A 15,979-nucleotide genomic window follows, 5' to 3' on the forward strand; every position below is an offset into this window, starting at 1 on the left:
GTCTTCTCGCCCGATCCAACTAAAGGCAGCTGTGGTCCGGTGTAGTTCTGCTGTGATTTATTTTTATAATCATGGGCCCCCCCTTTCCCCCATGTGCACTAAATGGCCCTGAAAACACGCATGCCCTAAGCAGGACAAAACCCACACGCTGACTTCGTGCACCAGAGCTGGCTTATTATACTTCCACGTCCTCGCGCTTAGATTGCAGTACAGAGCAAAAGGCGACCACCGTTAGCCAGATTGATGCTACCCAGCTAGTTGACAGTCAGAATCATAGTTTGTATACCATCTTTCACAATATGTAATAAATTTTCATATGTTTTTAATTTTAATAGACCTCGATTTCAAAGGCCACAAATTAGTGTTGATTACAGTATTAGTACATATGTCATACTGAAGAAACATTAATTTAATGCTAAGCACACATTTATATTCCACAGGCAAACTATTTTTAAGTCTCCCCCCCCCCCCAGCCAGGTGCAGCCACTGCAGTGACGAGGCGGACAGCTCGCGCTTATCGTCTTATCTCCTCATCGCGCGATACCTTATCCGCGCGGCGGACCGCCCCACTCGCGATGGCTGGCGTCCTGCGAGCGACTGTACTCTTGCTGGGGCTGCGAATGTCCGTCGGCGTCCGCGGTGAGTACGGCAGCCTCGGCTCCCGGGCTCCTGGCTCGTGGTGGCCCGTGGAGGCCCGTGGTGGCTTGTGGTGGCTTGTGGTGGCTTGTGGTGGCCCGTGGAGGCCCGTGGTGGCCCGTGGTGGCCCGTGGTGGCTTGTGGTGGCTCGTGGTGGCTCGTGGTGGCCCGTGGTGGCCCGTGGTGGCCCGTGGAGGCCCGTGGTGGCTTGTGGTGGCTTGTGGTGGCCCGTGGTGGCTCGTGGTGGCTTGTGGTGGCTTGTGGTGGCCCGTGGTGGCTCGTGGTGGCCCGTGGTGGCCCGTGGAGGCCCGTGGTGGCCCGTGGTGGCCCGTGGAGGCCCGTGGTGGCTTGTGGTGGCCCGTGGAGGCCCGTGGTGGCTTGTGGTGACTCAAAGAGGCCCGTGGTGGCTCGTGGTGGCTCGTGGTGGCTCATGGAGGCCCGTGGTGGCTCGTGGTGGCCCGTGGAGGCCCGTGGTGGCCCGTGGAGGCCCGTGGTGGCCCGTGGAGGCCCGTGGAGGCCCGTGGAGGCCCGTGGAGGCCCGTGGAGGCCCGTGGTGGCTCAAGATGGCCCGTGGTTGCTCGTGGTGGCTCGTGGTGACTCGTGGTGGCTCGTGGAGGCCCATGGTGGCTTGTGGTGGCCCGTGGTGGCTCGTGGTGACTCGTGGTGGCTCGTGGTGGCTTGTGGTAGCCCGTGGTGGCCCGTGGTGACTCGTGGTGGCTCGTGGTGGCTTGTGGTGGCCCGTGGAGGCCCGTGGTGGCTTGTGGTGACTCATGGAGGCTCGTGGTGGCTCGTGGTGGCTCGTGGTGGCTCATGGAGGCCCGTGGTGGCCCGTGGAGGCCCGTGGTGGCTCAAGATGGCCCGTGGTTGCTCGTGGTGGCTCGTGGAGGCCCATGGTGGCTCAAGATGGCCCGTGGTGGCCCGTGGTGACTCGTGGTGGCTCGTGGAGGCCCATGGTGGCTTGTGGTGGCCCGTGGTGACTCGTGGTGGCTCGTGGTGGCTTGTGGTGGCTCGTGGTGGCTCAAGATGGCCCGTGGTTGCTCGTGGTGACTCGTGGTGGCTCGTGGTGGCCCGTGGAGGCCCGTGGTGGCTCAAGATGGCTCGTGGTGGCTCAAGATGGCCCGTGGTTGCTCGTGGTGGCTCGTGGTGACTCGTGGTGGCTCGTGGAGGCCCATGGTGGCTTGTGGTGGCCCGTGGTGGCCCGTGGTGGCTCGTGGTGGCTTGTGGTGACTCGTGGAGGCCCGTGGTGGCCCGTGGTGGCTCAAGATGGCTCGTGGTGGCTCAAGATGGCCCGTGGTTGCTCGTGGTGGCTCGTGGTGACTCGTGGTGGCTCGTGGAGGCCCATGGTGGCTTGTGGTGGCCCGTGGTGGCTTGTGGTGACTCATGGAGGCCCGTGGTGGCCCGTGGTGGCTCAAGATGGCCCGTGGTTGCTCGTGGTGACTCGTGGTGGCTCGTGGTGGCCCGTGGTGGCTCAAGATGGCCCGTGGTTGCTCGTGGTGACTCGTGGTGGCTCGTGGTGGCCCGTGGAGGCCCGTGGTGGCTCAAGATGGCTCGTGGTGGCTCAAGATGGCCCGTGGTTGCTCGTGGTGGCTCGTGGTGACTCGTGGTGGCTCGTGGAGGCCCATGGTGGCTTGTGGTGGCCCGTGGTGACTCGTGGTGGCTCAAGATGGCCCGTGGTGACCCGTGGTGGCTCAAGATGGCCCGTGGTTGCTTGTGGTGGCTCGTGGTGGCTCGTGGTGACTCGTGGTGACTCGTGGTGGCGGCCCTAATATCTTACCGAGAGAGGGCCTACCGGTGGTCCGGACCCCTCCCTTCCAGGATTCAAAAGAATATAAACAAGCGAAACCAAAAAGAGAAAATTAAATTGTTTAAAAAGGGATTATTGTAATCCTTAGTGCGTTGCGCTACAATCATGTAGTTCCTCCCCCTGACAACCAGACATGCCTCATACAGTGAAGCGGCAGGAATTATGTTTCCAAGTAGTCTATATTTATAGCGTCGTTCATACATACTTGACGTTTGTGTCTCATGTATTTAATAACATTATTAAATATGTATTTATGGCTGGTGTTGCAAAATGAATCAAACAATCGATTAATGAACAAATTTTTAAAAATCCTACATATGAAATGTTCAGTTTACCATTCTCAAGAAAAAAAAAACATTACTTAATCTTCTGTGTGTAAATGTCGGAGTTCTAAAAGGCTACATTTTACTGAGATGTTGATGTAAAAAATTTCTTTTATAATGCATTGATAAAGACATTTGTTTCATAAAAAAAATTATATAATGGTTATACTGGTCATCCCCACCCCTTGCCACAAAATCCTGGCTACGGCCTTTCCTAGTGTGAAAAAATGGGTTGCCGGGTGGGGGGGGGGGGGGGGAAGAGGATATCTCTCAGACAAAAGTACCCTGGAAAATCTGAAAGTTATACTCTTAAAAACAATATTTTTTAAACTTATATTACGATTATTGGTTTGTAAATTTAAATATTCTTTCCTGATAAATCATACTCCGGTTAGTTTTCTAAAAATTCTCCGATCATACCTACTCTGTTGAAATCAGATCATCAAATGAAGTAATAAAAAATTTGCAAGTTTTTTTTAATACACAATCACGAAAACCCCTATTAAAATCGAAAAGGTATAATGATCATCACTTTAAATTACATGCTAGTTACAATTTAACTGTTACATTTCTTATTGATTTCCACTGTTTTTCACAGAAAACTTGACTAATAAGGAAAATGGAAATTAAAAATGTCGACGCGGGGCCCAGCTAGGTGCGGCTTGCCCTGCCCTGGAACCACGGCTGGTGGCCCATAGTGGCTCATAGTGGCTCATAGTGGCTCATAGTGGCTCATAGTTCATAGTGGCGCCACCAGACCGCACCTCTCGGTGACATGTTTACAACACGTATTTATTTACGTGCTCCGGCATTCGTATACGTAGTTTCCAAATCTCAATAGACAAGTGTTGCTGTTTGAGAAATAAAAAGAGCGCATGTAACTCGGTACACGCGATGGAAGTGAAATATCTTTGGCAATTCAAACACCTCGACCAGTGGCGGATCCAGAGGTTCACCTCGGAGGGGGCACTCTAGGATTTCAGAATAGACAGAGAAAAAATGTCTTACAATTACTAAATTTTAATTTAATCTACTCACACTACATATAACATCCAACCACCAGATTTTATGATTTTACAAGAAATTCATTAATTATATTAAAATATTTTATTGGTTTCAGAAACAATCATTTTTGTCGGCAATATTAATGTAGCAGGCAACTGGTTTTTCGGGGCCGGGGCACTTGCCCCCAGTGGCGTAGCGTGGGTGGGGCGGAGGGGGCGGCCCGCCCCGGGCGGCAGCCCGCGGGGGCGGGTCGCCGGTGAAGCGGGTTGAGATCTTATCTATGATTCATTCATTACATGTGTCAGACACACTATAATGTTCCATTTTTATCTAACATTTTGCGCACCAACTATTTTTTAATATTTATTTAAAAGAAAAACTGCGAAATCACCGACAGAGCTCTTTATAACGTTTGTTTACATACGAACGGCAACATCGCATCACGCCGCGCCGCCCGGCGCGCGCGAGCCGAGTTGAGCGGCACTCCTTATTATGTTAATTACTCATACAAAATCTTTTGTTTCACGCGTCGGCCCGTGTAGATGCCTCTCTTTCGCACTCATTGAATTTAGTACTACGCATTGTACTGTAAAGTTTGACCTTAACCCAGGGCAAACCAAACAACTTCCGCGAACCGGGACACAGTAAAACTCCTATATTGCCCCGTACCGCGAGCGCAGGTAAACCCAAAAAAATATTAAAACCCAAACTAATAGCAGGCTTAAAAAATACTAATAAGGTTGCGAACAGTGAGAGGAGGCAGCAAGTTAAAAAGACGCAAAATTTATATGACAAAATTTATTAAATAAATAAATAAATAAATATATATATATATATATATATATATATATATATATATATATCATAAAATCGTTTCATCACAAATCGGCGCATCCATCATAAAATACATACCCTATTACTACTTATAAAAAAATAGCTATATAATAATACTAAAAAAATACTTCAACAATTCCCCCCAAAAATAATAATTTGATCATATACTTCGGAGCTCCGAAAATTAAATATAATTACCAAAAAGGCATTAAAAATATATAAGAACATATTAATACAAATACAAATACAAATATAGATACGCACCGGGCGTATCACCGCTGTAAATACCAATTAACATAGGCGAAATATAGCAAAAAATTGACACACCTTAACATGCAAATAAATATACCAAAAATTTAGCAAATTACAAATTATGGGTTTACAAGCCCTTCTCAGTTAAGTCATTTTCTAACGGTCGACGCCTTTTTTCTTCTAGGTCTGGCAAGGATTGGGTGAAACACGCTGAACGTAAAATCCCAGTTTCAGATTTATTAGTCCGTTAATTTAAATCCCAAAAATCCACAAATTATAGTTTCGCACCAGGGGTCAAAGGGGTCAACGGGGCAGTGGCACTGTTGGCACTTACTTACTTAACATAAATTACATTGAGTTAAGGTACATCTTTTTAAGTTTACGACTGAATTTTGTCCTGCTACTTGAATATAAAACTTCAATAGGGGATGTTTTGTAAATCTAGTAGTAGTCTAGGAATATTTTTTTTTTGTTTTTGGATAACTTGATTATTTATGGTACCTGTTATACAAAGAAAACATAATTTTTCATTTAGCTCAAAAATGGCGCCAACGATTTTTCTCAAATTTATCGTCATTTTATCTTTTAATAACATCTATAACATGGCTTAGTCAGTTTTTACCGGGAAACTCTAAAAAAGGTAGCTGCCATACAAAATTAATTTTGTTTGTAAATTTTCCTATAAGCCCGGCAAACCGCGCCGTCACCAAAACCACTTTTGTTTTGTGATATATAAAATACTTATTTGAAATTCGAACGTATCCTCCGGCCAATATTCATGGGAATACATAACTTATTTTACAGGTACAAGAAGAAGACGTACCTGCCGTCGCAGTTGGAAGTAGTTCTGGTCCCACCACAGAGCAGGGTCAAGACGAAGTCGACTCATCAAAAGTACCTCAAGCATCTAGTCATAAGCCTGCAGAAAAAGTGAATGTTGCCATTGAAGACATAATTGAAATCGTGCCTTCTGCTCCTGCCAAAATCAAAGATGTGAATCTCGACGATGTAGGTTGCTGGCCTTCTCCTATGACCGACGAAGTAAGAACGCTTCTAGTACGTCGCGGATCTGACTCAGTACAGCACATCGATTCCAAATTTGCCGATGTTGTTCGCTCAGGGACTTCAACGAAAGGCGGTACCCGAAAACTAACCAAAGAGTGGTTCTACAAACCATTATCTAACGGCGAAAAGGTTCTCCGAACATGGATGGTGTACTCGCCTTTGAAGCAATCCTTGTATTGTTTTTCTTGCAAGCTGTTTGGCGATTCCGGCTCTAACTTCGCATCTGAAGAAGGATTCAACAAATGGTGGAAGCTAAATCCAAGAATAGGAGACCATGAAAATAGCCTGGGCCATGAACAGAGCTTCTTGAAATGGAAGGAGTTGGAAGTTTGCCTGAACTGTAAAGCAACCATCGATCAGAAACAACAAGAAGTTTTCGAAAGTGAGGAGAAGAAGTGGAGGGATGTACTGTACAGGTTGCTGAATATTATCCAGTTCTTAGCCAAACAGAATCTGGCCTTCAGAGGACATCGAGAAGACATTCGAGGAGATGATAGTGGCAATCGCGGGAACTTTCTGGAGTTAGTGCACCTCCTAGCTAAATACGACCCTCTTCTAATGGAACACCTGACAAAGATAAAGCTGGGAGCAAGAGTCTCAGTTTCGTATCTATCTCCAGAAACCCAGAATGAATTTATAAACTTACTGGGACAGCAAGTTCGATCCACCATCATCCGTCGTATTCAATAAGCTAAATATTATTGCGTAATCTTCGACAGTACACCAGACATCTCCCACAATGACCAAATGAGCCAAGTTCTGCGATACGTACATATCGAAGGAGAAAAAGTCGCCGTGGTAGAATCTTTCATTGACTTCTTCGAACCAAAAGGAAAAAATGCAGAAGATCTCAGCAACGATATAATCGCGAAGATAACATCAGACGGACTGGACATACAGAATCTGAGAGGACAGGCTTATGACAATGCTGCCACAATGTCAGAGATACACAATGGAGTTCAAGCCCGGATTAAAGCACTGAATCCGAAAGCTATATTCGTTGCATGCACAAACCACTCACTAAACTTGGCTGGGGTACACGCTGTTCTGAATCAGTGGATTCCGTGACGTTTTTTGGAACTCTGGAGAAGCTGTTTGCCTTCTTTTCCGCATCAACTGTTCGATGGAACGCTTTGGTTGCCGTCATAGGTCAAGCAGTAAAACGAGACACTGAAACGCGCTGGAGCGCTAGACATGTAGCTGTCAAGATGCTTAAAAATAAGTTTGAGGCAGTTCTTGAGGTACTGGAACAATTAACAGATTCATCTCAAACTTCCGAAACAAGATCGGGAGCCAGTCTTCTTCTGACAGTCATGCAGTCATTTAACTTCCTAACTTTTCTTGGCTTTTGGGCTGCAGTGCTACCTGAAGTAGATGACGCACAGATTTACCTGCAGCAACGAGGACCAAGTGTGGATAAGTGTGCTCAGAAACTCTGTGCTTTGAAAACCCTCTTAGTGGAAAGTAGAGACAGTTTCGTGCAAGAAGCAATTGACTTTGCTAAGACTCTCTGCGATAAACTCGGAATCGAACTCAAAACGAGAAGAATTCGCAGGAAAAAACGCATGCATGGCGATGAATCTTCTGAAGATGCAGCTTTGTCTCACGAACAGGAAATCCGTCGAGAGATTATCTCATCATTCGACAAGATCATTCAAGAAATGACGACTCGATTCCAGCAAATTCAAGAAATATCGGACAAGTTCGGATTTTTGATGCCAGCGAAACTTTTGGACAGCAAGTTCGAGTGTGATCTTTCCCATGTTTTAGAAGACATCGACAAGGACGAGTTTCAGATGGAGCGGAAGCGTCTTCAGCAGTTTGTTGTTGTTGCCTGTTCTGAATCAGAGGAAGATATAAGTGGTTTGGACCACTGGAGCTCCTCCAGTTCATTCAAAAACTGAATCTCGGAATTTCGGTTCCAAATATAGTCATCTTGATTCGTATATAAGTATTTGACTTTGGCGATTAGTGTTGCAAGTTGTGAGAGAAGTTTTTCGAAGTTGAAGCTAATAAAAAATTACATCAGATCTACTATGAGCTCCGCTAGACTATCAAACTTGGCTATATTGTCGATTGAACAAGAATTGGCTGCTAATATTGATTTTGACAAAGTTATTTCTGACTTCGCTGCTCATAAGGCCCGTAGAATCCGCTTGTAAAACCGCTCATCCTATTTTAACTTCAATAAAAGGTACCTCATTGCATGTGAAATTTAATTTTAATTATGCACCTATGGAATGGGGGCGGCAAAATGGGTCTCCCGCCCCAGGCGCCGAGATGGCACGCTACGCCACTGCTTGCCCCTGGAGCCCCCCCCCCCCCCTTGGATCCGCCACTGACCTCGACTCGTCGTGTATCGTAAGGGGTAAAACAGCACACACACAAACACACACACACAGACACAGAGCGAGAGAGAGAGAGAGAGAGCGAGAATCGAGAGGAAGAAGACAATTTTCCAAAAATTACAACACAGCGCTGGGTTTTTTGGCTTTCATTTCTTTTTCAAGTATTTAAATTTTGCCCAAATACTCCCTTACTAGATGCCAGCAAGTCAGGGTGGCGTCAGGCGCAGGCGGGTCCCTACCGCCGCTACCCGCCTATCCCTGCAGCATGGCGGGGTTCAACCTGAGCCGCACGCCGCCAATTTTTTTTTCTTTCGTTGAATATAGACATTTCAATTACAGGCGAACTACTTCTAAAATGTTATAACTCTCGCAGTTTCGAATCGCATCTTCCACCGCATCCTCTACTTTGTTTGGGTGGAAAAAACCCTTTTGAGCTGGTATTCATGTGGAAAGGTATGTTTGTTGCCTATATGGATTTGCTAGTTTTAAATAGCCAAGTTAGTTTTTTTGAGTACCGACCTTCTTTCAATAAATAGTATAAACTTCGTAACACGTTTTAGATACAGCCAAAGCGATTCAATTGACAAATCTGGGCCAAAAAAAAACATGTTATGTTAAAAAAAATTGGCAAGCTCCCATGGATCTGGAGGCTGCCTGACATCATGCTCTCGACCTAGTTACGTGCGACGGATAAGGGCATATCCCTATCTGTTGTGCACCTTGCTTATTCCGTCTGGAAGTCGTGAGGCTTCAAATCACTCCACAGGTTGGGCCTCAACTTAAATATTGGGTGTAGACCAGCTTTAATCTCACAAAAAAAAAATCGACCAATTAATCGCGCTGTCTACACCCACGCAAACAAGCAGAGTATAACAAACATTAGCGGAGAATATTATGAGAATAATTCGCGCAGCGTTAGGCCCTGCAGGGTGTACAGACAACTTACAATGACATGTTCTTGGATTCCGACTGCGATACATTTATTTTCAAACAAAAAGCTTGACTTCATAAAAAGCAGCGGTTTTACACGCCTGATCTTACACGTCTGAATACAAAATGATTTACAACAGTAGCAAAAAAAAGATATTACAGTTCGTTCAAAGATAGAGTCCAAGTCCGTGGGTTGCACTCGTACCAATAACAGTTGAGGCGGGGCGCACGGCTCAGTCGTATCAGACAAGATTGCTGTCATTGCAGCGTTTCCGGAGATAAGCTCTCGGTTCAACAAAAAAAAGCCAATCGGAAAGGATTGCGAGATGCAAGCTGAGATAGAAATGCTCTGCCTCGCCGTTATCAAGCAGTAATCTCTTCATGGCTGTTGAATGCCACGTGGGCGGGTTGTCGCAGATGTGACTGTGAGGTACCCCCCTTAGGGGCCCCCTGGAAACTGAGGACAACCGTCGCCCCTTACTAGCTGCTCGGAGAAACTTCGCCTCAATTACGTAGTTTAGAGACATCAGATAGCATAGTGAGTAAAGTAGCCACCACCTTGCACTGTCAGGGATCAGTCAGGTGCATTCGCCATCCGCCGTTCATTCTTCAACTACACTGTTAGAAATTACAGTTAAGTAAATTTACGAACTTTAAACGAACAATTTAGGTACCTCAAATAACTGATTCGTTTTAGGAGCTACTCCGTATTTTGATTTCCGAGTTGTGTGTATGTATATGTATATATATATATATATATATATATATATACACACACACACACACACACACCTATATTGTCGTCGTCCCTCCGAAGGCCATAAAGCCCGGCCTCCACCGGCCAGTATTAAACCCCGCTAACGGAGCGCACCCCTAGCCCATGTCACTTGAGTCAAGCGAACCGTCGACGCCGGTGAGTGCCTTCACAGATTACGTCCATATGCCAACACCACTAAACAGTTCTCACGCATCATAAATTACTGTGATTAATTAAGTGATTTTTAATTAGCAGAACAACACTTAATAGTTAAAGTGCGTCGTATGGGTGCAGCGGTTTCCCCCGTGGGAAACCGCAAGTAATAAACGTCCGGAACTTCCCTTGCGGCCTTCCGCCAATAATTAACCACAGTGTTAATCAACCTAATTCACCTCCCTGTTTTTACTTGCAAATAGCCACTGGAGTAGTCAACAAGTGACAGACAGTTTCCAGCTTGACTTTCTATTTTTAAATATTATTAATCTCAATTTTATTATGTATTATTATTATAGGCCTTCCGCCAACTAATTCAGACAGATGTCATTAAGATACGAATGTTCTATAAATAATAATGACTAATTATGATTATAAAATTGGAATAACGGCACATTAGAAAGTTCGGCGCAAAGCAGCAGTAGAGTTTTACTCACGGGCCGGGGCGGACGTGTGATCCCGCGGGGAGACTTCAACTGTTGTGCTTCTGATTCGTCATTCTGGTAACTATTATAATTCACTAAAACCTCTTTCCTCTCCCCGCGTGGCCCCGTGCCCTTTTCCGGTGCAGGGCTTAACCCGGCCGCTTTCATTTTTGCTCGTCACGCAACAACGGTTCGCGACGCAGCCACTTTACGGTCTGGGCCGACTCCCGCGAACAGAAATTAATATAATTTGTCGAGCACACGCCTGCCGACTACAAACTTAAAGACTTGTCTCTTAATATTACCTTCGTGGGCCCGCGACTCACACAGGTGAGCCCGGGCACGAAGCTAGTTCCAGTTTATCACGGGAGTGGCCGTTAACCCAATCAAACTCTTCGTCGACCCACAAATCAATGTAGAGACCTTGTTTGCAAGGGCCGCAACGTAACATCCATGTAATACGTAATTAATTATCAGTGCGAGTGTATGTACTGCCAACGTGTTTTTTTTGTCCAGTGTAACTGTGTAACTTGTGCCTCCATCCACACTATGTGAGATGCGAAATTAAAAAACCAGCACCTAAATACCGTTTCTTTATTTCGCAAGCGCCTCCTGAACAATTAGGAAACAGTCCTCTACACTGTTTAGGGCCAGTGCGTATTAAAAGCAGGGACTCCCTCCCACCATCAACAGCCGCCGATCCTAGTGGAACACGCAGGGGCAAAAACCCACGACCACCTCGGTTAATCCTCGAATTAACCTGGCGCCCGCCGGAGATTTCCTATAGAGCCACTGAAAACCACTAGGACCGCCCCGGGTCTCGATCACGAGACCGCGGGTGACGGCAACTTATAATAGAAAAATTTAACAAGAAACACATCAGAATAATCTATTTACAAAATCTTAAAATACAATTATTAATCCAATCAGTTTTATTTTTATTTTTGTGCAATTAAGAATTTTATAATTTATTAACATGATGCTAGCAATTCCGTATTTCCTACTCGTATCGTACTACATAATGACTTGCTTTACAAACGCAACATTTCGCGCCAACACATTCTACTGTGCTTGGATTGGCAATTCCCATAATTCATAAGGAAAAATATAAAATATAACCATCTCTGTTAAGTCATAAACTCATAAGTCAACATACGATTCGCACATGACACGTCAAAATTCCTATACGACAATATTATAGACCATTCCAATAGAATACACCGTCATTTGTTAAGTACACTTCTAAGTCTCAATTGTTAACTGTTAATTTTCAATGGGAAGCATGAGATGTCCATTTTTTTTCCTAACCTAACTAAAACTAAGTGTATTTTGGAAGGGTCCGGGTTAGGGAGGGACCTAGGTGCGTCTCAGGCCGAAGCCTATACCTGGTCATGCTGGGATTAGCCATGCAGGGAGAGGGTCGCATGCATCATGTGCTAGGAGGGGATTGGCCAGCCATGGCAGCGATTGGCGCCATGACTAACTCCCCTCACTCTTAAATCTAGACTATAACTAGAGATAGGTTGGGCCCAGGTAAAACCTGCATAGACACAGGGAAAACCCTGGGCACATTCATGCGGGATGCAAATTGGCATGCATTACGTGTAGGAATTTACAGGAGACAGAAGATGGTCTGGATGAAGTGTTGGTCAGAGTAGAAAAGAATCTATCATGCGGGGGTTGGGCACTTAGACTCGTGGTCCGCTTTGCTTTTTATCCAGGACTGGATTTAGTGACCAGCGACGCAAGCGCCCCTGGTGGTGAGTGGTTGCACTGACCACTCACTCCGCCGCCAGTCAGCACCTAAAAAACTAAGAAACTAATACAGAAAAAGATAAATAACTTACAAACTTGGCATTTCGTTACGAAATATGCAAACACCAAACTCAGGGATGGACGTGCAGTGCTTAAGATAAAACTAAAATAATAACTATAAATATTTTTTATTGTTTTTTTTAAATTTTTTTATGATTATTTTAGAAATATATATTTTTGATGACTATTACTTAGTAGCTAGGACTTCTTACTAATTTACAAATCTCTAATATCTACTACTATACTACTAGTTAAATACAGAGGAACTGTCGGTGTATAAAGTTACAGGTGAATTAAGTAAAGACCCATTCGCATTTTGGTATTTGTTGCAAGCTTGCAATTCAAAATCCCATGTTTTTCAGAAACACAACCGGCACTGGAGGTGAAGCCTGCCAGGCGGGCCATGCCCATCGGACATAGGGAGTCAGCCCTATCACAACAGGCAGTGAACTCCCGGGAGCCGAACCTACACCTGCGTGCTTCGGACCATTTTGAATTAGCAAATTATTTCATTTTAATGTTGTCTATGATTTTAAAGTTCAACTCGTGGAAGAATAATTAAAAAAAAAAAAAATACGCGTCGCGCTGATTGGCCGATCGCTCAGCCAGCTATAGCACACTACGGAGGTCTGTGAACCAGGATTGAATTTGGCATTTTATATTTTCCATGCAACTCTGGATCTTGTTCGCCCAGTGATGAAATATATGGGTTTCTGCTTATGGCACATTTATCATAGAATTTTTGCGCAGTTCGGAAATAATAATGTTTTAAAAGTTCGAGTTTGAGCTCTCTGTGCATGGCCCTGACGGGGCAATACACAGGCGCATCTGTCGCAATACGAATACTCTTATTCTGAATTCTCTGTAGCTTGATTAAGTGAGATTCCGCTGCTGTTGCCCACACCGGCGCTGCGTACGTGATTATTGGTTTTATTAGCGCGTTATAAATTATTATTCCGTTTTTAACAGAGCTACTAATCGTCTGCTCATGACGGGGTAGAGGGCCATGAGCCTAGTGAAAGCTGTTTTTCTTTTCGCCTCTATGTGATCGCGCCATAGCAGTTTCCTATCCATGTGCACGCCTAAGTATTTAACCACATTTTTGTGAGGAATTTGCTCATTGAAAAGTGTTAGTCGTGGCCTATCTTCGAGTGGCAGGAGATGTTTACGCGTAAAAACTATAGCTTCTGATTTAGTAGGGTTTACCTTAATTCGCCATTTTGTGCACCACTGTTCTATTGAATTTAACGCAGTTTGCAATCTGTCTGCTGCGAGTTCTAGAATACAAGATCTGCTAAACAATACCGTATCGTCCGCGTAGCAGCCAAACTGAACTGATCGGTGTGCGGGCTTAGGCATATCATGGATACAAATATTGAATAAAACCGGCCCCAAAATGCTGCCTTGTGGGACTCCTGCTTTAATTATTTTTAAATCGGACTGTGCTCCTTCTGTCGTGACTCTAAACGACCGATTTTCCAAATACGAGGCCAGTAATTTAATATAACAATCGGGGAAGCCAGTTTTATATAATTTATAAATTAAGCCTTTATGAAGTACTCTATCAAAGGCTTTTTCTATGTCCAAAAACGCTGCGAGATTATAGCTATTCTGATTGAACGCAGTTATTATTTGTTCTGTCATACGGACCAGTTGATGCGTTGTTGAATGCGCGCTGCGAAAACCAAATTGTTCGTCCGGCAGTACGTTATTTTCTTTAATGTGAGCATTTAGTCGCAGCAGAATTATGCATTCGGCTACTTTTGACAATGTACTCAGCAGATTAATGGGCCTATAATTTTGGGGCAGTGTCTTGTCTTTTCCGGATTTATGAAAAACTATTACATTCGCTTCTTTCCACTGCGATGGAAAATACTGTAGTTTAAGTATTCCATTAATTAATTGAGCTAGGTATTCCAAAATTTCGTCGGGCAGTTTCTTAAGGACTACTGCCTGAATGCCATCGTTTCCCGGTGCCTTACGTGGTTTCATACGCCTGATAGCCTGTTTAACTTCCTGAGATTGAGTTAAGTAAGGTTTTGAAGTTAAAGGCTGATTAAGTTTAATTGTAAGGTCTCTGTATATTCCGGCATTAAATTGCGGATCACAGGGTTCGATATTAGGTTGAAAGGCTAATTCAAGGGTATTCGCGAAGGCTTGTGCCTTGTCTGTCGGTGTAAAAGCGAACCCAGTGCGAGTTTGTAGCGGAGGTATTATCTTATGGAGGAACCGCTTTGTCATACTCCAGGTGCTACCATCTTGCACCTGTAGCTGAGAGACTTTCGTCTCCCATTGGCTGCTCCTCCATAGAGTTATTTCATCGGAAAAAATTATCTGTATTCATTAATTCGCGCTTTAATGTCGCGCTGCCTACGACGAGTATATTCGCGCCTTAATCTATTTTTCTGAGAAATGAAATCCCTAATATACACCGGCAGTTCATCTTGCTTAAATCTAACCACCTTTTCTGGGATGCACGAATTAAATGCAGTTTGAATTTTAACTGTAAGTTCAGTGACTGCTGATTCGATGTTATCTTTCGTTTCGAAGTTGGCATAATGGGCTGCAGGCAAATTATCGACTAAATACGTCTGAAAGCCTCTCCAGTCGGCTTTCTTGTAGTCTTTAATTTTTCTCGGAGGACTGATGTCAGTGTCCACGTCATCGAATAGTAGATGTACTGGAAAGTGGTCAGACGACATTTCGTGAAGGACTCTGAGTTCGTATCCCGTTTGAACTCTCTTATTTAATGCAATATCTAAATTATCGGGGTTGTGCCTTAGTACTCCACTATCGTACGTGGGCTCTGAGGGAGCATGTACTTGATAATTTTTATGAGACTCGTGTCTTTGCAGCAGTAGGCCATTGGCTGTATTGCTCCAACAGTTCCAGTCTTTATGCTTGGCATTAATATCGCCGACTGCTAGGAATGTGGGAGCTGAGCCATATAAGATGTCCAGCTCGTTTTCAGTTAGTGACCTGCCCGATGATGCATACATCGAAATAAGCACTATTTGTTGTTTATTGACTTTAAAAGTAATTGCAACAGCTTCTAATTTATTAAATTCAGGTAAATGAAATTCACTATGTTGTATACTTCTGTGGATTAGTAGGGCAACCCCTCCACTTCTGGTATCGCGGTCGTGCCTATAAATAGTGTAAATTAAGATAGTTAGACGATCTGTTGGAATTAAGTGTGTTTCGTTTATCGCCGCGATTCTAATATTATGTTGAATTAAATGATCGGTAAATTCGATAATTTTATTTCTAATTCCTCGTGCATTCCAGTAAAGGATGGTATTTAATCTACTGTCTACGGGAGTAAGATTAATGGCAGAACCTAAATTAAGGGTGTGCGGCATTAAAGCTGGCCGCTAATGCTGTCACGAAGCCCGTGGTGGCTTTTATTTTGTCCTCTACTGACTTGGACGGATTACACCAAATAGGCATTAGAATGCACATTGGTTCCAGGACGTGTGCCAGGTTAGGGTCCTGTGTAATGACATCCGATTGGCCCACGAGCTTCAGAAAGTCGCTCGCGTCCATCGCTGGCTTCTCCGCGGGATTTAGCT

General features: G+C 44.6%; 1 protein-coding gene across 1 annotated transcript in view; it reads left to right on the forward strand.

Annotated features, from left to right (window-relative positions):
- The first annotated feature begins 559 nt into the window (after positions 1–559).
- Positions 560–15,979, forward strand: part of LOC134539521 (uncharacterized) — a 57,304-nt gene continuing 41,884 nt past the window's right edge. The window contains exon 1 of the mRNA XM_063381653.1: positions 560–639. Coding sequence (XP_063237723.1) covers positions 576–639 — 64 coding nt within the window. The 5' untranslated portion in view covers positions 560–575. The remainder of the gene's footprint in view (positions 640–15,979) is intronic.

The sequence above is a fragment of the Bacillus rossius genome, chromosome 1 (assembly GCF_032445375.1).
Source record: "Bacillus rossius redtenbacheri isolate Brsri chromosome 1, Brsri_v3, whole genome shotgun sequence".
In the NCBI taxonomy this organism is placed as follows: domain Eukaryota; kingdom Metazoa; phylum Arthropoda; class Insecta; order Phasmatodea; family Bacillidae; genus Bacillus; species Bacillus rossius.